Here is a 24,692-nt window from a genome sequence, read left to right as displayed (position 1 = left end):
CTGTATTTAAAACTCTTATGTTTTGTCCCCCATTTTTCTTTTCTTTTCTTCTTTCTTTTTTTTTTTTTTTATTTGGAATGTTTGTTGTTGAGTTTTAGAGTTTTTATATTCTGGATACTTGTAATTTAGAATTCTTTTTTATATTATATACTGTTTAAATACACTGTCATGTTCACATTAGTTTTGTAGTTAAACTCATCTGTTACCTTTTCTTATTTTATGGAAGGTTTCTTAAACAGATCTTATCTAAGTAATCTCTACCCCAAATGTAGTAATTTTTATGCCAAATGTTCAAGAGTCACATGCTCTACTGACTGAACCAGCCAGACACCCCAGATTTTTTTAAGTACTCTCAACAAACAATGTGGGGCTCAAAATCACAGCCCTGAGATGAAGTGTCTCATGTGCTACAGACTAAGCCAGCCAGAGCCAGGCCCCCAACGAAGAGAGAGATCAAGAGAGAGAGAGAATGGGTAGAAGAGGGGCAGAGAGAGAGAAGGGGACAGAGGATCTGAAGGCGACTCTGAGCTGTTAGCATAGAGCCTCAAGCTCAGGAACCTGAGATCATGACCTGAGCCAAAGTTGAAGGCTTAATCGACCAAGCCACCCAGGTATCACAAGGATGGATTTTTTTTTTAAACAGTCATCATAGGTGGCTCAGTGGGTTAATGACTGACACTTGATCTAATAGTTTGTGAGTTCGAGCCCCACACTGAGCTCCATGCTTACAGTACAGAGCCTGCTTGGGATTCTCTCTCTCTTTCTCTCTCTTTCTCTCTCTCTGTGCCCCAGTCCCCACTCATGCATGCTCTCGCTCTCTCTCCAAATAAATAAATTTTAAAAATAAAGGAGGGAGTGGTGGAGGCAGGAGGAGAAAAAAACAATCATCATCATCATCTGAGACTAAAGGACAACTTTTCAAAAAAGGACAGTTGGGAGGCCTCAGGTGGACATCTCTGTGGCATGGCACTGTCCCTGTGGTCCTTGTGCTGCAGCCTAGGAAAACAATACAGACCCGTGTCTGGGCTGGAGCAGGTGCTGATGGGCCCGGGTGTGCCCTCAGCAGGTACCCTCTTCTCATGCCTTGGCCACAAGGAAGGGTGGGTAAGAACATTGGTTTTAAGTACTCTCTAGTGAATGCTTTGGAGTTGGGCTCTTATGACTTTTGAACCTCAGTTTTCTTATCTTTGAAAAGGAGCTAATACCTACCTTAGTTAAGTATTTGTAAGGATGAAATGGGCCCAATCTCTGGCTTAGTGAGTGGTAGTTATCACCTCAGAGTACTTACTTAAAAGGTGGCTAAGCAGGGAGGATTCATCACAAACTGAAACAGCTATAGATTGTCCAGAATGATCTGTGTGGGCAGCAGTGTAGCAGGATGCGTATTGCATGTAGGTAGACTCATGGTCTTCTGAAATGCTGAATATTTCTTGCCTCCAACCATGACCTTCTGTCAACCCTATGTCTCCTGAGGCCACCTGGGGCTGATGTTGCTGAACGCATATGATCTTGATTCTTTGGTCTCATGAACAAAGAAAGGAGTTTGGCCAACAAACCACAATGTGGTCCTCCCTCTTGAGATCAACTTTGGAAGCCCTATCTGAAACTCATACTTGATTACAGTGGAGACCAAGCCAGGTCTCCTGCAGTGGCTTGAAACCATCTTTGATCTAGGAGGCTGTTGTCTTCACTAGGGTCGCAGAAGCCCCCTTATTCATGATACTCTGCTTCTCTCTTCCCCACAGTGATTTTCGACGACTGCCCTGGGCAAGAGTCAGCCCTGCTTAGCACTGACGGTGACTTTGCTGTGCTGAATGATAGAACAATCCAGGTAAAACACCCTGTGCACCTGCCACGCAGAAGAAAGATATTATCTATGCATGCCCAGCTTGCTGCTGGCCAGAAGTTCGAGGTTGCTGGGTTATGAACCATGTTACCCCTTCAGAAGATGCTGTGTTAGCCCTCAGTTTGCCCACACCTATGGGCGTGGCTGCTGGTTTAAGCAGAGTAATGCCTGCGCCCTTCCACTAGGGGCGACAGAGAGTCAGGCCAGTGGGGCAAAGAACTGCCTTGTGAGCAATGGCCTGGTTCATTTTGCTGGTCCCATTCCCTTTCCCGCCACCCTTTTCTTCTTTCCCGTATCATCTTGCTAAACCCCAAGGGAAAGTGAATCCAACACAGGGCTACCAATCCCATGAGCCTCTGGGAAGACAGACCTGAGGCACTCAGCCACATTTCTTTGTTTCTTTTAATTTTTTGAATAACTAATATAACCACGTGTTTCAACAATTTTAAAATAGTAAACAGTTACACAGTGAATAAACTCCCTTTGTGTCTTTGCATCTACCATCTAATGTCCTTTCCAGGAGAATACACAGATAATCACTGTTATCAGTTGTTTTCCTTCTGAAGTTTATTTCTATATTCTATATTTATTTATATTATATATTGTGCATTTTATATATTTGCAGATATAAAAATACTTTTTTTCTCCTCTCTTTGATGCAAAAGAATATACTATTCACATGTATTTACCTTCTTTCTGCATTTAAAAATAGGTTTTGTTTATATGTAAGCCATTATGAATACATGGCCTTATTTTCCTACACTTTTACACAAAAGTTGGTACATAATAATTATGTAAGTTATTAAATACTAAACTATACTGTAGTATAGTATACCTTGTTCTTTTTTATTCATTCCTAATGTTTAGAGTTGTATAGTAATTCCACTAGATAGTTATATTCTAGTGTATTTAACCGGTTCTTTATAAATAAATAGGATTCTTTTCAGTGTGACTTTTGCAATAAATCTATTTAGGTCTTCCTACCCTTAACTTTTGTAAGTGAGAGGATATTGCGTATCTTCCAGCTATTTGCGGGTCTGGGTTAAGGCGTCTTCTCTCCTTGCAGGAGAAGAAAGCATCGAAGATCTCCCCGTCCTACCGTACCTTGCGAAGACACAAGAGAGAATGGGTGGTTCCACCGATATCTATCCCTGAGAATGGCAAGGGTCCCTTCCCCCAGAAGCTGAATCAGGTGTGACTGTGCTTTCTCCTAGGGAGGCACTGGTGGCTGCAGGGACCCTCATCCAAAGCCCTGACTCTAAGGTTTCTTGCTTCTGAAAGCCTCTGTACTGGGAACAGTTTCTGACAAGGCAGCATCTCTTCACCCCTCCCCACTTTTGTTGCAGTCGTGAGGGATTTGTCCCTTTGTCAGCTGCTATTTTCTTGTGCTTCCAGCTCAAATCTAGTAAGGACAGAGGCACCAAGATTTTCTACAGCATCACAGGGCCTGGAGCAGACAGCCCCCCTGAGGGTGTCTTCACCATAGAGAAGGAAACAGGCTGGTTGTTATTGAATAAGCCGCTGGACCGGGAGAAGATTGCGAAGTATGAGGTAGGTAACCTGGAGCACCCAACAAGAAGCAGGGCCCCATGCCCAGGCGGTGAGGGTGGGGCCGGGCTGACCCTGGACCTGTGCACCCACAGCTCTTCGGCCATGCTGTATCAGAGAACGGTGCCTCTGTGGAAGACCCCATGAACATCTCCATCATTGTAACCGACCAGAACGACCACAAGCCCAAGTTCACCCAGGATGTTTTCAGAGGGAGTGTCTTGGAAGGGGTACTACCCGGTAAGAGGACTGGAGAGGGGGCAGGAAGAGAGGTGTGCTGGGCCCAGACATTGCCTTGGCACAACTTCTAGAACCATCTAGAGGTCAGCCCAGACCCTTGAAGTCTGAAAAAACCCTTCATACCTGATTTCCTTGGCTATACATCAAATCACCTGGGATAATCTTAAAAATTCAGATTCCCAGGGCACCTGGGTGGCTCAGTCAGTTAAGCGCCTGACTTCAGCTCAGGTCATGATTTCACAGTTCATGGGTACAAGCCCCATGTAGGGATCGGTGCTGGCAGCTCAGAGCCTGGAGCCAGCTTCTGATTCTGTGTCCCTCTCTCTCTGCCCCTCCTCTGCTCATGATATGTCTCTCTGTCTCTCAAAAATAAAATAAATGTTAAAAAAAAATTTTTTTTTTAATTCAGATTCCCAGGGTGCTTGGGAGGCTCAGTAGTTGGGCCTCCCACTCCTGATTTCAGCGCAGGTCATGATCCCAGGGTTGTGGGATTGAGCCCTGTCTCTGACTGAGCATGGAGCCTGCTTAAGATTCTCTCTCTCTCAGGGCACCTGAGTGGCTCAGTCGGTTAAGCGTCCGACTTCAGCTGGGGTCATGATCTCGTAGTTCGTGGGTTCGAGCCCCGCGTCGGGCTCTGTGCTGACAGCTCGGAGCCTGGAGCCTGCTTCACGTTCTGTGTCTCCCTCTCTCTCTGCCCCTCCCCCTCTCGTGCTCTGTCTCTCCCTGTCTCTCAAAATTGAAGAAATGTAAAAAATATATATATATTTCTCTCTCTCTCTCTCTCTTCCTCTCCCTCTCTCCCCTCCCCTCTGACACTCTCCCCCACTTGCACATATTCTCTCTCAAAAAATAAAATTTAAAAACAAAAATAAAAATCTTTAAAAATTCAGATTCCCCTATTCCATCCCAAGATCCCTAAATAAGGATGATCTTAATTTTGCAATCTGTATGTTTAAAAGTTTCCCAGAAGCTTCAGGTTTGGGAACCACTAGCTTTAAGCTACAAAGATCTAGATTTGAATCTTGATTTGCCTCTTGACTTGTGACCTCTTTTGCTGTGACCTTGGGCAAGTTCTTGACCTCTGAGCCTCATTCTTCACATCTAAAAATGGGAATTATATCGCTCATAAAGAAATGTGAAGATTAGATATAGCACATAATGACCTCAAAGACCAGTGCTGGTGGGTTCTCCTCTTCCTTCCTCTCTGAGTTGTGGAGAATTCGAGAAGTGTGAATTGGTTAAGCTGCCAATACAGAAATCCCCCAAAGAAAAAGAGTACCTTAAATGAGATGGAACCTTATTTTCTCCTTATATTCAGGAGGTCCAGAGGTAGTCAGTCAAAACTATAATGGCGCTTTGCAGTGTTGGAGATCAAGGCTCCTTCTCTCACACTGCTCTGCTCTTTGGGCTTTATTTCCAAGATCACCTTGTGGTTGCTGCTGGACCTCCAACCATTACACCTGGAAGGAGATGGGAAGAACAAGCCCCACATTGAGAAAAACACTTCCCCCAAAGTCGTATATCCCATTTGTCAGAGTTTAATCTCAAGGCCACAGCTAGCTAAAGAAGGGATGGGAAATAGTATTTGTTCCAGGTAGGCTTTGTGGTCAGCTTAAAATGATAATGAGTTTGTTTCTAAGAAGGAAGCAGAGAAAGGAAAATGGACACCGCCTTGCAATCGGCCACAAAGCAGAGGATGGGTCCAAGCTGATGAGCAGGGTGGAGACCCTCTCAGGGTTTTAGAAGTAGGCAAGGCTGGCATCAGAGCTGGCAGAGAAGGGTGCTCACTCATTCCTTCTCCCCTTTAGGCACTTCTGTGATGCAGGTGACAGCCACAGATGAGGATGATGCTATCAGCACCTACAATGGGGTGGTTGCTTACTCTATCCATAGCCAAGAGCCAAAGGACCCGCATGACCTCATGTTCACCGTCCACCGGAGCACGGGTACCATCAGTGTCATCTCCAGTGGCCTGGACCGGGAGGTGAGTGGCCCTTAGGGAAAATGCCACCTACCCAGGCTTGCTCAGGCTGGGGCCTGATGCTCAAGAGCAGAAGCCGCGCCCCCAAAGCCCAAGGCAGCACCGTGAGAATCCAAGTCAGCGGGGAAAGGCTGCTGCTGTTCCCATGTTGATGCCCCACAGCTCTCTCGGGCCAGTGGCATGCTGCCAAGTGATCTCGTTAAGGCTGAGGAGGCAGCTGTAAAATGCAAGCGTTGATATTTTCTGTTGCTTTTCTCATTTCCTCTCGGAATGGCTTACTTAGCATGCACATTGCCCAGATTTGTCCCTTGTGTGCTACAAAGTAGAATTAGCTCCATGGATATTAAAGTCGCCTACTATTTCCTAATTAATACCTTCACCCAAATCCCCACGCAAAGCTCCCACTCTGTATCAGCCCAGGGTCAGGGGGTAATGCCCAGTCTCCACCCTGCAATTGGCCCAGGAGAACCATTTGGTTCTGTGTTTCCTCTCCCCGTCCACCCTTTGCTTCTGTTCTTTTCTGCAGTGGGTGAGCAATGGGGCAGGGATTCAAGAGAGCCCTGGGAGAGGGGGAAACATTCCCCTTCCTTCACATACACCCAGGGCTGTGCCTCTGCGAGCCCAGGCAGAGGGACCCCTCAGCCTGAACTTTGCTTTCCTCCCCAGAGGGTCCCTGAGTACACACTGACCATCCAGGCAACAGACATGGATGGGAATGGTTCTGCCACCACAGCAGTGGCCATGGTGGAAATCCTCGATGCCAATGACAATGCTCCCGTGTTCGAGCCTCAGAAGGTAAATGTCATTTCAGTCCTTTCCTCATCCAATGATGAAGGACTGACATTTTCTTTCTTTTCTAAGTTTTTTTATTTTGAGAGAAAGAGTGTGTGCACACGAGCAGGGGAGGGGCAGAGAATCCTAAGCAGGCTCCACACTGTCAGCTCAGAGCCCCATGCAGGGCTTAGACTCCTGAACTATGAGATCATGACTTGAGCCAAAATCAAGAGTCAGCCACTTCACTGACTGAGCCATCCAGACTACCCTGAGGTTTTCCTTTCTCATGAAACTCTGGAAATCATCCACATTGTTTCCAGGCTGTCCCACCACTTACTAGATGTGGGACCAGAGACAAACTGCCTAACCTCTTTGTGCCCCATTTCCTAATCTGTGAAATGGAGATAATAGTAATACCTGCTGATTGTTCTGAGTTTTGAATGAAATAATCTATGTACAGTTCATAACACAATTCCTGGTACATAAGTGCTCAATATGAAAATCCTTGTTGAGGGGCCCCTGGCTGGCTCAGTTGGGGGAGCATGTGACTCTTGGTCTTAGCATCATGAGTGTGAGCCCCACATTGGAAGTAGAGGTGAGGTTGCTTTACAAAGTAAGAGAGAGAGGGAGGGGCAGAGAGAATGAATGGAGGAAGGAAGGCAGGAAGAAAAGAAGAAAATCCAGTTGATATGAAAACTTGTAGGGGCGCCTTGGTGGCTCAGTCGGTTAAGCGTCCAGCTTCGGCTCAGGTCATGATCTCACAGTTTGTAGGTTTGAACCCCGCATCCGGCTCTGTGCTGACATCTCAGAACCTGGAGCCTGCTTCAGATTCTGTGTCTCCCTCTCTCTCTGCCCCTCCCCTGATCACACTGTCTCTCTCTGTCTCTCAAAAATTAATAAAATGTTAAAAAAAATTTTTTAATTAAAAAAAAGAAAACTTGTAATTTGCCTCACACTATACCTGTCCACTTCCACCCAGGGAATGCTTTGTACACCTCCAGTGACAGAGGACTCATTGCCAATCAAGATGACACCACCCCCCTTCCATCTTTAGATAACTCTGGCTACTAAGTATTATTTTAGGCTTGACTAAAAATGTGTTCTGAGCAGCTAAGTTCTCAGCATTTACCACTTATTCCAGAACTTCCAAAAAAGTTCCTGGTCAGTGCCGTAAAGCAATCAGACAGGTAGTCCTTCTTGCCACCTTCTTCATACCTTTCTGATCTCAGCTAGATGGGTGGCTACACTTGGCAGGGTTTAGGGCACCCAGACCAGTGAGATTACCGGAGCATTAGGCCCCTGGATGTAGGAAAAGCAGGCCCAACATCCCTGTGGTCTGTCCCAGAAGTTGGGAAGCTGACCCTCAGGACATTCTGCATCTGTGTGTACCCAGAAACCCTGGTGTGTGGGTTGAGTGTCCCAGAAAGAGTGAGCAGCAGGGAGCTCCCATGGAACTGCATGGAAGATTCATAGCTGGGGAAGAGTAGAACAGTCTTCGGGTGGTCAGTCTCTGATCTAAATGTGCTGTGCTCCCCACACCAACAGTACGAGGCCCAGGTGCCTGAGAACATGGTGGGCCATGAGGTGCAGAGGCTGACGGTGACTGATCTGGATGCCCCCAACTCATCGGCGTGGCGCACCACCTACCGCATCTTGGAAGGTGATGATGGGGACCATTTTACCATCACCACTGACCCCGAGAGCAACCAGGGTGTTCTGACAACCAGGGAGGTGAGTCGGTTTGGGTTTTGAACAAGGGTCACACCTGGGGCAGTCAGGCCTGCAGCCTTGGAGTGGAGGAGGTACCCTCTGCCTCAGGATTCCTACTTTGAACCATTCATCAAGGGAGGGCACCAGCCCGGTAGCTTCTCGCCCTTTCCCATCCCTCTTGTGTCAGTGTATTGCTTTGTGTAAACTAAATCCTAGCCAGGGGCTCCATTCCTAAAACATGTGAGAGTCACTGATGTGATTAAGGCAGAGCAGTGGCGCCCCTCCTCCCAGATCCTGGTGTCCAGTGGCTGTCCCCAGTCAGTCTTCTTACACACAGGGGCTCTGCTGTATTGGAATGCTTGCAAATTTTGCATAACACACATCTAGGTTTTTGCATAGTAAAATGCTTTATGTTACTTAGTACTTAGAGATATGGTTGCCTCTCCAAAACGCTTTGAATAAAATCAGTGCTTTTAGAACAGTCTAGTTTGAGAAGGAGAGTTTTATATAATACTTTAAAAACTATCCCCTTCTTTCAACAGAAACTTTGTAATGCCCTTTTTACATTGTGAAATGAATTTCATTTATAATGAAACTTACCTAACTTATATAAGTTCTAGAAAAATAGATTGCCCCAACTGAAATAAAGAATTTTACAGGAAAAGTTACTGATAATAAGCTATTTCTGTATGTAAGCTTTTGCACATACCAGAACACATAATGAAGTGGTCAGTTACTTGTATCTCTTTGTAGAATCATCCAGCTGTAGTGGATATTGTGTGTCACTCTGGCGGCTCATACACGCCACAAGTCATACTGGTGTCTTTACAGGACAGCATATAAACAGCTTTTGGGAAGGGTCTGAACAAGTCAAATTATAAGCTCCCCTCAGAAGCTTGCATTCCTAGAAAAGTCCATATATATTAAAACCACACCAAACCCTTAATTTATATATAAAATGTGTTCTAGACTATAATTATAAATAGTTGTCACACCCATGAATACATAAATGTCCAAGGGGATACTGGCAAGTCACACAGCCTATGGGACAGTTCTTTGTATCCCTGTCCCAGCCTATAAATGCCAGCGGCATCCCCTATCATTACTATAACAGGAAGGCCTCCCCAAGTTTCTCCAACACCCCGTTGGGGGCCACCACCCCATTGGGAACCACTTGTGGGGCTTACTGGTCTAGGGGTGGTCTGAGAGACCCCACTGGCTCTCCACTCAAAGTGCAGGAGCCTTTATAGGAAGGGTAGGGGTGTTGTTCCTGGGACATCTTGAGCCCCTCACTGTGGGCCCTTCCCTTCTGACCTCAAAGCACTGCATGAGGCCTTCTCACAAATTCGTGGCTCAGGTTCTCCTTCCTCTTCTCTCTCAGGGCTTGGACTTCGAGGCCAAAAGCCAGCACACGCTGTACATTGAAGTGACTAATGAGACTCCCTTTGTGGTGAAGCTCCCAACCTCCACGGCCACCATAGTGGTCCATGTGGAGGATGTGAACGAGGCACCTGTGTTTGTCCCACCCTCCAAAGTCATCGAGGTCCAGGAAGGCATCTCTGTCGGGGAGTATGTCTGCACCTACACTGCGCAGGACCCTGACAAGGGGAATCAGAAGATCAGGTACATAAGAGCTGGGCTCAGATGCATCCAACAGCATTAGTAGTATTAGACGGGTTATTTTTTATGGCTGGCATTTGGTCTCACCAGAAAGATTGCTAAATATTTTGAATATCACCGCTGCATGGGGCCTTCCCTTCCTCCCCTCCCCAAGGCTGAAGTCTCTGAACAGAGGACTAAGGGACAGGTATTCCCACTCTCTCTCATGTGTCCCTCCTGTGCCCTCTATCTGCTGCTTAGGCTCCTATTTAGGGGTGAGATGCATTCTTCATGTGACCCTGCTAAGGAGCCCCGAGACCCGGAACAACACCTGCTGGTTGGAATGAGTAGGCTTTGGGATTCTGAGTATTCTGGATATGACTCTTCTCAACTTTTCTACTCTAGCTACCACATCCTGAGAGACCCAGCAGGGTGGCTAGCAATGGACCCAGACAGCGGACAGGTCACTGCTACAGGGGTCTTAGACCGTGAGGATGAACAGTTTGTGAAAAACAACGTCTATAAAGTCATGGTCTTGGCCACAGATGATGGTGAGAGCTTCCTCCCAGTCCCTCCCCTTGGGTACCTTTGGAGCTCATGACATAGCACATCCCCTCCACAGAGTGCAGTGTCAGGAAAGGATGTCAGCAAACCAATCTGGGGGATCAAAGGGGACTTTCAGAGGAGTCTTCCGAGACCAGGATTGGCTGGCTATGGTTTCCCTAAGACCCAAGTGTTAGGAGAATGACTTCTTTCAGCCCAAGTGTGTGGTTCACTAAGCCCAGAATTGGCCATGTGATTGATTGAAAGTGCCATGATTGGTTAGTAATGTCATACCATGACAGGATTGGGGGTTATGATGTGATTTGACATCTCTGCTTGACACAGTGAAGCAAGCCTGGAAGCAGATGAGAGGTCACTGCAGGACTGTGAAGGGAAGCATCCCTAAACCTCATCAGCAAACACTGCATCAGTCTTGAGATGGCCAGTGGGTTTCCTCTGTGATAGACTGGTAGTGGCCATATGGATGCAGTGTCTGTAACGATGCTATGATCACTGAGAATGTCTGCTATGAGAAAGTTGGCATGACTGCCATGGATTTGCCATCACAGGTTTGCTCTGTGATGAGACCAGGGCAGGGCATGGAAGGTCTTGGAAAGTTACAGCTGGGCAGTAAATAGGAACATCCCTGGGCTGATTGGGTAGGTCATAGGCATCACCCCAACCAAGGGCAGATACTCAAAGGGATGCTATGTGTAATTATGAACAGGGAGCCCTCCCACCACTGGCACTGGGACCCTCCTGCTAACGCTTATGGACATCAATGACCATGGCCCGGTCCCCGAGCCCCGTCAGATCATTATCTGCAACCAAAGCCCTGTGCCCCAGGTGCTGAACATCACAGACAAGGACCTGTCCCCTCACACCTCCCCGTTCCAGGCCCAGCTCACACATGACTCGGATATCTACTGGACAGCAGAGGTCAATGAGAAAGGTAATTGAGTGGTGGTGGGTGGTAGGTGGGTTTCTGCCCCATAATAGGCCCCTCTTCCCAGCATCTTATGTGTCACTGAGTTGAGAATATCAACCAAGAGGTCCCTGGGTGGCCAGTTGTTAAGCATCATACTTCTTTTAAGTTTGAGAGAGAGAGAGAGAGAGAATGCACCGTTTGGCAGGGAGCAAACAGAGCGGGGAAAGGCGAGTCCACTCAGATGTGCCTCTAAACATCTAACTTTTTTTTTTAATGTTTTTTATTTATTTTTGAGAAACAGAGAGAGACAGCGCCAGCAGGGGAGGGTCAGAGAGAGAGGGAAATACGGAATCCGAAGACAGGCTCCAGGCTCTGAGCTAGCTGTCCGTACAGAGCCCTATGTGGGGCTCAAACCCATGAACTGTGAGATCATGACCTAAGCCGAAGCTGAATGCGTAACTGACTGAGCCACCCGGGCGCCCTGTTTTATACCTATTTATGAGAGTAAAACTCAGAGAGGTTAAATAGCATGCCCAGGGGCACAAAGTGGGTAACTACGGAGCAGAAGTTGAAGCCACAATCCTTTCTCCCACACCCCTACTCCAATCTGCCTCCCTGTCCTCTCTCCCCATCCACCCAGAGGTTCTCAGTCTGTCATGGTATTTTAGTTGTCACAGGACTGAAAAGGGGTCTGACTTGGCATCAAGTGGGTATGGACCAGGGATATATGAGAAAGGTGGATCCAGCCCCAAGTGCCAGGAAGGCCTTGGAGAGACACTGTCCACTTTGGTTTAAAATGTTTCCCCCCTTCCTCTTGGGGCTAGGTCCCTCAAGAAGGAAATGGGGTACCAGTATATATAGATCCTGCCCCAAATGATCCAAATGTCCAGTGTCTATTACTCCTGCTGAGCCCAGCCCTGACAGGACTCAGGAGGCCTGCTTCAGACACCCACACTGTCTCAATTTTATGATTCCTGTGATTTGGGTATGGATGGCCAGCACCTTTCCTTTGAGGAGCCCAGGTTGGTCTCCTATTATCCCCTGTGGCCTAGAAACCATTTTTCCCCCCATCCCTGACCTTATCATTTATAGAGCATGGACTCTGGAACCAGAATGCCTTAATTTAAGACCCATTTGTTGGGGCGCCTGGGTGGCTCAGTCGGTTAAGCCTCCGACTTCGGCTCAGGTCAGATCTCACGTTCGTGGGTTCGAGCCCCGCGTCAGGCTCTGTGCTGACAGCTCAGAGCCTGGAGCCTGTTTCTGGTTCTGTGTCTCCTTCTCTCTCTGCCCCTCCCCCTCTCATGCTCTGTCTCTCTCTGTGTCAAAAATAAATAAAACATTAAAAAAAAAATCTTTTTTATGGGGCGCCTGGGTGGCTCAGTCGGTTAGGCATCCGGCTTCGGCTCAGGTCAGATCTCACAGTTCGTGGGTTCGAGCCCCACATCAGGCTCTGTGCTGACAGCTAGCTCAGAGCCTGGAGCCTGTTTCGGATTCTGTGTCTCCCTCTCTCTCTGACCCTCCCCTGCTCCAGCTGTCTCTCTCTGTCTCTCAAAAATAAATTTTAAAAAAAATTAAAAAAAAAAATCTTTTTTAAAAGACCCATTTGTTATCAGAGGAGTTAATTCAACCCCTACCCCAGTATGACCTCATGTTAGTTACTTGACCTCCCTGAGCTTCAATTTTGCATTTGTAAAAAGAAAATAAAAAAGAAAACCTGCCTCTTGGGGCGCCTGGGTGGTTCAGTGGGTTAAGTGTCAGACTTCAGTTCGGGTTGTTATCTCATGATCCATGAGTCTGAGCCTCGAATCAGGTTCTCTGCTGTTAGTGTGATGTCTATTTTGGATCATCCTCTGTCCCTCTCTTTCTGCCCCTCCCCTGCTTGCTCTCTCAAAAATAAACAAACTTTCAAATAATACCTGCCTCTTAAAGTGGTAGTGGAGAAGAATAGGGCATGCACCCTGTCAATGCCACTTAGTCAGTGGCACCACCGCTGTCATCAGCACGTGAGAAACCACCATCCAGCATGGAGACAGGGTGGTGGTAGGGATGTTTTGGTGAAACGCCCCACATTGACCTCTGCGTGATGGGCTACATATTCAGCCTGAATGGGAACAGGGCGAATTCTCCCTCTGGCCATCTTGCTAAGAGGAGGCCAGAGAGTCTGCAGAAACTCTGAACTAAAAGTGGCTTGAGAGGCACCTGGGTGGCTGAGTCGGTGGAACCTCCATCGGCTCAGGTCATGATCTTGTGGTTCTCGAGTTAGTTCTCTCTCAGGAAGAACGTAATCCAGTGTATTCTTTTTTGAGGCAGAGGCCAGTCTAGCAGCTAATGGTGCTAATTATTGGCCTTGCATGACAGTACTTTTTCAAAACTTCATTATTTTAAAAATACTGTGACTATTGATTTTAATGGGGAAAATGATTACTTTCTTTTCCTTTATTAAAAAAAAAAAACTGGGGCGCCTGGGTGGCTCAGTCGGTTAAGCCTCCGACTTCGGCTCAGGTCAGATCTCGTGTTCGTGGGTTCGAGCCCCGCATCAGGCTCTGTGCTGACAGCTAGCTCAGAGCCTGGAGCCTGTTTCAGATTCTGTGTCTCCTTCTCTCTCTGACCCTCCCCCTCTCATGCTCTGTCTCTTCTGTATCAAAAATAAATAAAACATTAAAAAAAAAAAACTGTTTCAGGTTTATTTTGAGAGAGAGGAAGGGCAGAGAAAGAGGGAGAATCCCAAGCAGGCTCCATGCTGTCAGCACAGAGCCTGACACAGGGCTTACACCACGGACTGCGAGCTCATGACTTTTGCTAAAATCGAGAGTCAGATGCTTAACTGACTGAAGCACCCAGGTACCCCAGTGAACATATTTTTCCAACCCAACGATCCTCTCCATGATGGTGCATATTTGGCTTTGGTCAAACATTAGTGTTTAACCCTTGGCATAAGTGTGCTTTGGGGATATTTGCCCAAATGTAGAGGCTATCTCCTCACACCTCCAGCATGATCTACTCGGTTCCACTTCTGATCTAACAGGATGAATGTTATCTGTCCACTGCAGGAAACACAGTGGCCTTGTCCCTGAAGAAGTTCCTGAAGCAAGACACATACAATGTGTACCTTTCTCTGTCTGACCATGGCAACAAGGAACAGCTGACGGTGATCAGTGCCACTGTGTGTGACTGCCACGGCCATGTGGAGGCCTGTCCCATACCCTGGAAGGGGGGCTTCCTCCTCCCAGTCCTGGGGGCTGTCCTGGCTCTGCTGCGTGAGTACCGGTGCTCTCTCCCCTCACAGAATGGGGTAGTTACAAGACCCAATTCTACCCTGAACTGCTGGGAATAAGACATCCTCAACATTGCCTGTCTGTTCCCGATACTTAGTTCTAGGAGTGTCATTTGGTGGATAGATGTTGATGGAGCTTCTGGAATGTGCCAGGCTGTGGGGATACAGTGGTGAACAGACTCAGTGCAGCTGTCCTGTCATCTAGAGGCTAGAGCAGTGGTTCTGAAAGTGTGGTCTCCAGACCAATGGCATTCGCATTCCCCAGGAACTTGTTAAAGAGACCAGTTCTCAGGCCCACTCCTGATCCATTGGTTCAGAAACTTTAGGGGTAAGACCCAGTAATCTGTGTTTGACACGCCCTCGGGGTTCTGATGTATGCTAGAGTTTGAAAATCAGGAGTTTAGTGGGCAGAAGGGTTTAGTTGCAAGCTAAGTTTTTTACTCTAAAGGTAGAACCTATCATATTTGTTTCTTCACTCTCCTTACACAGAAACACATCCAATCAGGTGCGAATTCAACAAGGGCAAGCTTTAATAAATCCACATACCATGCATCTAGCACTGTTTCCAGCACTGTGGGTGTAGCATTTTATAAAACAGACCACTCTCTGCCCTCATGGAGTTTATTTGCGGTGCAGAGAGTAGACCGTAAGTCATCTGGCAGAGAAGTCGGTGTTGGTGTGGAGAAAAAGAAGCAGAGGGAGGAGGTCTGCTGTCCTAAGTAGGATGGGTAAGAAAGGCTTTGCTGAGAAGGTATATTCAATTAAAGACCTGAAAAAGGGGAGGAAGCAAATCATGCAGATATCTCAGGACCAGCAAGTGCAAAGGCCCACAGGCACCACTGTGCTTGGTGTGTGGAAACAACAAATGGCTGAAGTGAAAACAAAAGGGACAAAAGGAGATGAAGTCAGAGAGGTGACGGGTGTGGCAGAGCATCCTGTTGGGCCTTGTAGGCTATTGTGAGGATCTGATGAAATGAGAAGTCATCAGAAGATTTAGAGCAAAGCATTGATGTGATTTGGCTTGAATTTTACAGGATTCCTACTAAACAGCTGTGCAGGGGTAAGGGTGGAAACAGGGAAACCATTAAGAAGCTATTGCCATATTCTAGGAGTGAGGTGGTGAGAGGTGATCGTTTTTCAAGGCAGAATCTATTCAGATTCATATGTGGTATGAGGAAAAGAACCATCAATGATTCTAATAGCCAAACAAATAGAAATTGGAGTTTCCATTAACCAGTTTGGAAAGGATCATGGGAAGAGAATTGCTAGGTAGTCCAAATGGAGATACCAGTAGACAGACACATAAGCTTTGATGCAGGTGAGAAGTCCAGTTCACCTCCTTCCTGCCTTTCCCCAGACTCAGGCAGAAAAGGGGAGGCAAAGATCACAGGATAGCCCACATAGGGTGCGCATGCTGATAACCCACAGACTCCCCAAGAACACTAGGTCTGTTTTGTTTGACCAGAGATAGACAAGAATTGTGTAAACAGGCCACCAAAAAAAAAAAAGTGCTGAAGCTAAATTGTGGCTGTATCCTCTCACACTGGACAGCCACAGAGAGGGCCCTGGGGTCCCTTCTTTATATGGGATTAACTGGGGGTAGTCCTGGCATTAGGGAGACCTGCCAACCTTTCAAACCATATTACTAAAGCCAGTTCCTCTCTTGAAATACTAAAATAGTATTTGCACCGAAGCTCAAATTTTGGCACCATATCAGAGTTGCACTGTCTTACTTTTTAACTTAAAATCTATGGCTAATGTAGGGGTCACTGAAAAATAGTCTTGTTGAAAACTAACATCTGCTAGGAGATTCCCATCCCCACAGAGGAGGATTTCCTTGAGGACTGGTTTCACCTATAAGGGAAGACTGACCATTAATGGTAGAGAATTATTGGTGGGGGAATGAAGTCATTTTGCTACTAGGAGGAGGGGGTCACAGACTGAGGCCTGAAGGGTGAGAGCCATGCGTGCAGAATGTTCCAGATGAGAAAAGCCCACATGAAGCTCCTAAAGTGGTAAACTGCTAGCTGTTATTCGAGGAACCCCAAGGAGACAAATGTGACCAAACCCGCATGGGGGTGTATATGTGTGCAGAAAGGCAGGGGCCGATCCAATATACTTTGATAAGGAGTTGGGGTTTTCCTAGCTGCAGGGGAGTCATTGAAGTGTTTTCAATTCTGGCTGCTGAGTAGAGGGGTCTAAAGTTAGATGGAGCTCTAAGGGTTTGGGGATATTGGCCAGCTCTGTGGTTGTGGGGGGGTGAATATTTACACTTCCTAACTCTTCCAGTCCTGCTGCTGGTCCTCCTCTTGTTGGTGAGAAAGAAGAGGAAGGTCAAGGAGCCCCTTCTGCTCCCAGAAGACGACACCCGTGACAATGTCTTCTACTACGGCGAAGAGGGAGGTGGTGAAGAGGACCAGGTGAGGAACTGGGAAGGTCTAAGGGTTGGGAAATGGATGCCTCCAGAGCCACTGGCGGGGATGGTTGGGTTAACCAACTAACCACGTTAGCTACATTGACCAGACTCTTGCAGTCTTCACGTAAGATTGATACCTCTTCTCTTCTGAGAGGGTGTCTGGTCCCTTTGGCCCCAGGTAAATTGACCTTGAGCCTGTGCTTAATTTTGGAGGAGGGGCTGTGGGAATAAGGACTTTCAGAAATATCTAACAAAGATATCTTTTAAGACCTAGCCATGAACCAGAACATGCAAGTGTCAGGGAAATGGGATGAAGTACAAATAGTGGGGGAGTTCACTTTTCAATCCCATGCTCTCCTTGACTTTCATGAAGGACTATGACATCACCCAACTCCACCGGGGTCTGGAAGCCCGTCCAGAGGTGGTTCTCCGCAATGATGTGGCGCCATCCTTTATCCCCACACCCATGTACCGTCCACGTCCAGCGAACCCAGATGAGATTGGGAACTTCATCATCGAGGTGAGGTGTAGGGGGCCAGCCAGGGGAAGCCTGTGATTCAAGCACCAGCAGCAGGGGAGAAAAAGTATGTGCTTGCTGTCTTGGCACTGGGTTCAAATCTTGCCTCCCTCACCAATCAGCTATGGGGTTTACCTAACTTTTGGGCTTCTGTTTTCTCCTCTCTAAAACCCTAAGTTGCAGAGTGGTTAACAGTAGGTTGGGAATAATTTATTCAATTATTCAACATACGTAACAGTTGCTTGAAAATCTGGGTTTGAGTTTTAAAAGGTCCCAGGTGGGGGCGCCTGGGTGGCTCAGTCGGTTGAGCGTGTGGCTTTGGGTCAGGTCATGATCTCACAGTTTGTGGGTTTGAGTCTCACGTTGGGCTCTGTGCTGACCGCTAGCTCAGAGCCTGGAGCCTGCTTCAGATTCTGTGTCTCCTTCTCTCTCTGCCCCTCCCCTGTTTATGCTCTGTCTCTTAAAACAAAGAAGTGTAGAATGAATGAATGAATAAATAAATAAATAAATAGATGAAAAACTTGGCTTCTTTTTAAAAAATAAATAAATAAAAATAAAGATCCCAGGTGATCCCAGTGTGGAGCCGAGTTAGAGGTCAGTTTAAGGGTCAGATAAGTAAGCACCTAGAACAATGGTTCCCAAACATTGAAATCTCCTGGGGAACTTAAAAAGCTACTGACATTTCTGACTCCCCATGGAGATTGTGATTTAATTGATCTGGATATGGCCTAGGCTTCAGAATTTTAGAAAGGTTCCCAAGTCATTTGTGTCTAGGAACCACTGCCCTGGTGTGTAGCATTTATTTTTATTTTATTAAAAAAATTTTTTTGATATTTATTCATTTTTGAGAGAAAGGCAGAACGTGAACTGGGGAGGAGCAGAGAGAAAGGGAGACAACGGAACTGGAAGCAGGCTCCAGGCTCTGTGCTGTCAACAAGCCCGACATGGGGCTCAAACTCACAAACTGTGAGATCATGACCTGAGCCAAGGTCAGACATTTAAACAACTGAATCACCCAGGCACCCCTGGCATGCAGTATTTATTAGGCAGTAATAGTTATTGTTGATTAGCGGAGTGTCTCCAGTGTTCTTAACTCTGATCACACATTTGATTATCTGTGGGATTTTGATAAATAACAATTCCTGGAATCCAGGGATTCGTTTATTTTTTAGACTTCAAGATTTTTTTAAGCTCCCCAAGCTTAAAATCAAATATACAGGCAGGCTTGTGAGACCACTGAACTAGGTACACAGGAGATAAATGATAGGAGCCTAGCAAGCCTGGTACCTCATTAACAGTAAATGAAGGTTTTTCTTTTTTTTTTTTCTTAAGTAAGCTCTGCACCCAACATGGGGCTTGAACTCACGACCCCTAGATCAAGAGTTGCATGCTCTACTGATTGAGCCAGTCCGATGCCCCATTTTAAAATAAAGGCACTCAGTAAGAGGCGGGGAAGAAGGAAGGAAGGATGGGAGGAAGGGAGGAAAGACAGATGAACAGGTTTTAGGGAGTGTGAGGAAGCAGTGATGGGCCAGAGGGCCTCATTCCTCACCCTGGCCTGAACCTTTCTGCTTCCCCTTCTTGCCTTCTAGAAGTAGCCTGGCGGTTAGACTCTGTTGTTTAGCCTGAGCATATTTGAGAGTGCTATGCAAAAAACAAAAGCGTCTGGGGAAAGTTGCTCCGAGCAGATGGTTTGAGAAGATGCCTTGGAGCTAAATACCTGGAACTTTCCCCACCAATTAGATGAAGACCATTTCCAGAATCTCTCTGTGTCAGATAGTTTGCAAATACCGAGTCATTCAATCCCCACACTGACTTCAGGGAAGGAATCCTAGTGTTATCCTCATTTTACAAATGAGGAAAATCATGTCCCCCTATGTGCCAGGTACTATTCTAATAAGCACTTTGCATATATTTGCATGTATTAGTGTACTCCTCTAAAACTATTTGAAGTCTCCCGTTGCCAAGACCAGTCAAAACAACACATAGAAATTAAGGGTTAGTTCGCCCAAGGTCACAAAACTAGTACTGGAAGTCTGAGTTCTCACTCAAGCTGTCTGGTTTCAGAGTTCCTCCCTGCTCTTGACCTGCCACACTGAGCACTTGCTGTATGCTGGGCTCAGTGCTAAGTATCTATGCGCATTATTTCAATTCACCCTTCAAACCTGAATGGAGGAGAGAGATGTCTTCACAGATGAGGAAGCGCGGGCTCCGCAGGGTGAACCCTGCCCGAGCTCCCACAGGTGCTGAGTGTGTGACCGCTGCTCCTAACCACCTGCTCTTGTCGCCACAGAACCTGAAGGCGGCGAACACAGACCCCACGGCCCCGCCCTACGACTCCCTGCTGGTGTTTGACTACGAGGGCAGCGGCTCTGAGGCTGCATCCCTGAGCTCCCTCACATCCTCAGCCTCTGGCCAGGACCAAGACTATGACTATCTGAACGAGTGGGGCAGTCGCTTCAAGAAGCTGGCGGACATGTATGGTGGGGGCCAGGATGACTAGGCCGCCTTCCAGCAGGACCTGGGCTGAAGACAGCCGCAGTGGCATCTCCAAGGAGCCGGAGTCCTCTCTTCAGCCAAGAACTTGGGAGCTTGTCAAGAGTGGCCTTAGCAACTTGGAGGAGAGAAGCATCAAGTCTGACATTAAGGGTTGGTTTCTAAGCCTTTCAGAGTAGAGGGCCACGGGCAGTTTGATTTCACCTCTGAAAACCTCTCAGACTGGGCCAGGGGTGCTTCTAAGGCTAAATTTCCAGGAGTCTATAACCTGCCATAAAATGTCTTTCTCCGTGTCCTGAGGCTGGACAGACTCTGACCATCCCCTCTGTCCCCCAGTGAGGATGTTTTCTCTGGAATGGACCCTTCTTAGAATGAGGCCTCTTACTGCAACCTGGATTTTTTTTTTTTTTAAATACTATCTTCAAAACGTTAAAGGCGGGTCCTCAGCCGTCCCCTGGATTCCATCAGAAGCCCAGACCTCAGCTGCTTGGCTTATATGTCCTCATGCATTTGTGTCTCTTCTCCAGGCAACAAGGCCTCCTGTTGGAAAGAATCACTGCGTTTTTATATTGAGCGCGACTAGGTTGTCCTTTATTTTTTATTTTCCCTATTGAGTGCTGTAGATAAAGGGTAATGACAATCGTGTAAATGTACTACAACTTTTTTTTATTAAAGGAATTTTTCGCAGAGGTGCCTGGGGAGTGAGCTTTTTTTAATTGCCTTTGTATAGTCCTGTGAGTCCCATACCATACCATTCACCCACCTTGGTGTCCAATTCAGTGGTTTTTAGAATGTTCAGAGTTGTATAAGGGGAGTGAGCACTTCTAACCTTCTTGGCTTCACCCAGCTTTGTCCTGATGAGAGAGGATGCTCAGTATTTGTATACATGTCCAGGTAGGCCTGACGAGGGGGGCCTGTCCTCTCTCTCTACATTCTTTGAGTAAACTGTACACCCAATGTGGTGCTCACACTCAGGACCCTGAGATCAAGAGTCACATGCTCATCAATGAGGCCGGCCAGGTGCCCCTCTCTCTACAAATTCTGAGCTGCTCTTCTGTGTGACAGAACCATTAGCTCCCTTAACCCCAGGCTGAGCCCTGCCAGGACTACAGGCAATGTCTTTTCTGGAACAGCGACTGCTGCCAAGGAGGGCAAGCATTTTCTCTTCTGTTTGGTAGACTCTATATCAGAAAGCAGGAGGGGATGGGGAGGATCTGATACTGCTTCTTCCTAGCAAGTTAATTTAACCTCTGTTTGCCTCACATTTTTATGGATTTTTGAGGGAATTTTTATGGAGACTGGATGACTTAATATCTGGCACATTGTACTGCAATTTGTGTTCACTGGTAATAGCTACCATTTATTTAATACATTTTAGGGCCAAATAACACTTCCACTATTTCCTTTAAACAAATCCTCACAATCACTCTCTGAGGGGATTTTCCTCCTTGAAAGAATGGCTTCATTGTACCTTTTTTTTAAATGACACCTGATCATCATCAAAATCAAGCCAGACAGAAAATTAGAGAACTCAGCCAGGATGTGCGTGAAATTGGAGCATTCCTAACAATACGTGGATGCAGGAATAAGGATGAAGAGACAGCAGGGAAAGAACTAGTCTGTGTGTTCCTTTGTTAAAGCAAAGTTCAAGATTTTCTTTATGATGAACCAAGAGAAAAGAATCCCAAGTGAAGCCGTAGGGATTGCTGAAGTTGAATTAACAGCTTTCTTTACACAAGAGGGACGAGTTCTTTAAAGCGGTGGGACTCAGAGTGCCATTCCTGGACTGCCAGCACCTGCATCAGCTGCCGAATTCGAAACTCTAGGTGGGACCCTGCAATCTGCTTTCACGGGCCTTCAGGCAATTCTGATGTCCAGTCAAGTTTGCCACCAAGGCTCTGAAGGATGTGACTGAGGGTGTCCTGACACCCCAGATCGTGGATAGGAAATCAAAGGGGAACAAAGTTGTGCGGGAAACCTTCTCATCCATCCTTGTTCCACAGCTCCTTCACCCGCCGGTCAGGGCCACCTGCTGGCTCTCCCTCAGGCTGCAGCCTCTGGCTCCTGTGGCCTCAGATTTCCCTCTACCAGGGCCCTGCTGCTTGTGCCGATAAGGTGAGAAGATTCGGTGTCTCAGCCAGCAAACACCTGCTGCCCCTTATCTTAAACTCCTCTCTGAAAAGCCTAAATAAAGCCTGAAACCCTATCTTCAGCTGAAACTAATAATAAAACCAAACAGCCACTCTGCAGCCTGGCCTTCCTCCCCTGGGATTTCTGGAGGGTGTTGATGAGAAAAAGTGGCCTTTTCTAGCCAAGCCTGGTCTTTGTGGATGGATCTAGATTCCCCTGACAATGGAAATAGTCCCCAGCCTCTGAGTGAGTTGGAGAAAACAAGGCTGGGCTCTGGGCTGGGGATGGATATGTAACATCCCTTTCTCACTCTGGGCCTGCTTCTCATCTGCAAAATGGATTTTAGGACTCTGGTCTTTAGGAGTCCAAATATGGTAAGGTCCCAGTGCTAACTACTCCAGAACTTAGCATAACCCGTGTGCTTGGTCATACGAGTGGGGACCACCTAAATGTTAATCTTTCATGTTTTGTGGTGCAACAGCCTGGTACATGTCTTTCTGATCTTTTCCCACCATGCATTACACTCACATTTTGCATTCTACCTTTTCATAACGGGGCCTAGGAGGCTGCCTTACTGTGTACGACATACCCAGTTTGGATGTCAGCATTTACAATATCTCCCCACCATCCGTGGACATGAATGAGTCTAGTTTTTTGCCCTTAATAATGAAATAGATGCCCTGGAGCACCCATCTCTGCAGATAACTTCAAAGCCAGCCGTCCCGTGACTAGGGATGAGTCTAGGGTGAGAGGGGCCTATTGCCCTGTTTGGGATCAAGGCTGCTTGTTTTGAAGTGGAGGGTTCGGTCAAGGATGACAGCTTGGTGCTGTCAAGAATGACCTTGGGCTCATTCTTTTAAGTGATTCCCCCTCCACCCTTATCCAGACTTAAAAGCCAAAGTCCTAGATCCCTAATCCAAAAAAATATGAAATTGTTGGAGGGGCCCCTGGCTGGCTCGGTTGTTGGAGCATGGGACTCCTGATCTCCACGTTATAAGTTAAAGCCCTGTGTTGTGTATAGCAATTGTTTAAAACAAAATCTTCCCAAAATTAAATTGTTGGAAATAGAGTTTAGATGGCCATGAGACCTGCCTGTTTGGGCTCATCTTCCCAGTGTTTCTCCTTAAAACCCCCCAGATGCAGAGTACTTTGAAAGTTGCCCCTATTCCACCCCTGTCATTTTTCAGATGGGAAAAGATAGAGGTTCCAAAAGCAAGCACTTCCCTGAAGATCGTCCAGCAGGGCCGAGATGGGCAGCGCCAGGCCTCACTCCACATGGTGCATTTTCCTTTGCTGCTGACCTGACTTGAGAGGTTGCAGATAGGACCCATCTCCCCCGGTGAGCTTGTCCAGGCCTTTGAGGGGGGCCTGAGGAAAATAACTATCATCCCTGGAAGGTGGGCAAGTAGCTGAGGCCTCAAATTCATGGCCCCCATTGCAAGACATGGGCCTTCCTGAACCACAGGCCCACACAAGGGTACTGCAGTAAGGTCCAGGCAAGGAAATGCTGAGGGATGGCCAGTCTGGAGGGGGCCCTGAGGTCAGCTCGGTGGCCTGCCATTGAGTGGGTGGGGCAGTCCCTGGAAAGCCCCTTTTTCAGCCCACACCCTGTATGTCCAGTTCCAAACTCACTTGGGAACTCCACAGGGCCAAGTCTTTGGCTAAAGGTAGACCTACTTCCCACCTTCCACTAAGAAGGCCTGGTTCAGGGCACAGATTCAAAAATCCCAGCACTTCCAGCGTATGTGCCTTAGACAAATCATTTAACCTGTCTGTGCTTCACTTTTCTCATCTGTAAAATGGTCCTAGTAACTGAGTATCTGTAAAGTGTTTACAAGGGTGCCTTGCCTACAAAGCTGCATAAGTGTTATCTCTACTGTGGAGATTGTTGCCAGACTGACAGAGCCAGTTCCTGCTCCTTTATCTCCACACCCACAGGCCCAGTGGAAACTGCACTTCCATCTGGAGAGAGATATTCTCTGTCTGCATATAGTGAACGAAGCCGTGATTTCCCCGCAAGCCCTTCCTCACATGCCCAGCAGAGGGCACTATTCAGAGCCGCAGAGTGTCCTGTGCGCCTTCCACTCTGGCGACTGAGGGCAAGGTCTACTGGAAGGGAATCTGGGGGCTGAACATTATCCCTGGCTGGCATGCACCTTGCACGGGAGTCTGCTGTGTGCCAGGAACTGCCTTGAACATTTTGGTGACGGCAGTAGAGGCGGTGGCGTCGGCAGCCAATATTGGGCAATACTGGCTGTACCCTTCACGTGGGTGGAGTCAGTTACCTATATTCTTCCATCAACGGCCATGACAAGTTTTATGCTTTCCTTTTTAGGAGGAAATTGAGAGTAAAGAGGGTAAAGGCCACATACAGTAAATGACAGAGACAGTTTTGGGGTACAGATTTCCTTGATTCCTTGATGAGCTCTTTTTATTATTAAGAATAAAAACTCCAGGGGCACCTGTCTGGCTCAGTTGGTGGAGCTTGCAACTTTCAAAAGCATTTTTTTTATTTTTTAGATGTCTTTATTTTTAAGAGAATCAGAGAATGAGAAGGGGTAGGGCAGAGGAAAGGGAGACCCAGAATCAGAAGCAGGCTCCAGGCTCAGAGCTGTCTGCCCCGAGCCCAATGTGGGCCCTAACTCGGGAACTGGGAGAACATGACATGAGATGAAATCAGACGTTAAAAA

General features: G+C 47.1%; 1 protein-coding gene across 2 annotated transcripts in view; it reads left to right on the top strand.

The window, feature by feature from the left end:
• Positions 1 to 20,564, top strand: part of CDH3 (cadherin 3) — a 44,520-nt gene extending 23,956 nt beyond the window's left edge. The window contains exons 3-16 of one of the 2 annotated variants that reach the window (XM_029925112.1): positions 1,746 to 1,831; positions 2,913 to 3,038; positions 3,242 to 3,397; positions 3,490 to 3,634; positions 5,443 to 5,618; positions 6,282 to 6,410; positions 7,935 to 8,120; positions 9,481 to 9,722; positions 10,104 to 10,249; positions 10,969 to 11,193; positions 14,220 to 14,426; positions 16,733 to 16,863; positions 17,233 to 17,379; positions 19,670 to 20,564. In XM_029925112.1, coding sequence (XP_029780972.1) covers positions 1,746 to 1,831; positions 2,913 to 3,038; positions 3,242 to 3,397; positions 3,490 to 3,634; positions 5,443 to 5,618; positions 6,282 to 6,410; positions 7,935 to 8,120; positions 9,481 to 9,722; positions 10,104 to 10,249; positions 10,969 to 11,193; positions 14,220 to 14,426; positions 16,733 to 16,863; positions 17,233 to 17,379; positions 19,670 to 19,879 — 2,312 coding nt within the window. In that variant the 3' untranslated portion in view covers positions 19,880 to 20,564. Of the gene's footprint in view, positions 1 to 1,745; positions 1,832 to 2,912; positions 3,039 to 3,241; positions 3,398 to 3,489; positions 3,635 to 5,442; positions 5,619 to 6,281; positions 6,411 to 7,934; positions 8,121 to 9,480; positions 9,723 to 10,103; positions 10,250 to 10,968; positions 11,194 to 14,219; positions 14,427 to 16,732; positions 16,864 to 17,232; positions 17,444 to 19,669 lie in introns of both variants that reach the window. The other variant, XM_029925113.1, reaches the window with a different exon arrangement.
• Positions 20,565 to 24,692: the final 4,128 nt, after the last annotated feature.

This window comes from Suricata suricatta, chromosome 16, assembly GCF_006229205.1.
Source record: "Suricata suricatta isolate VVHF042 chromosome 16, meerkat_22Aug2017_6uvM2_HiC, whole genome shotgun sequence".
In the NCBI taxonomy this organism is placed as follows: Eukaryota; Metazoa; Chordata; class Mammalia; order Carnivora; family Herpestidae; genus Suricata; species Suricata suricatta.
The sequence above is the reverse complement of the archived record's forward strand: the minus strand, read 5'-3'. Positions and strand labels throughout refer to the sequence as shown.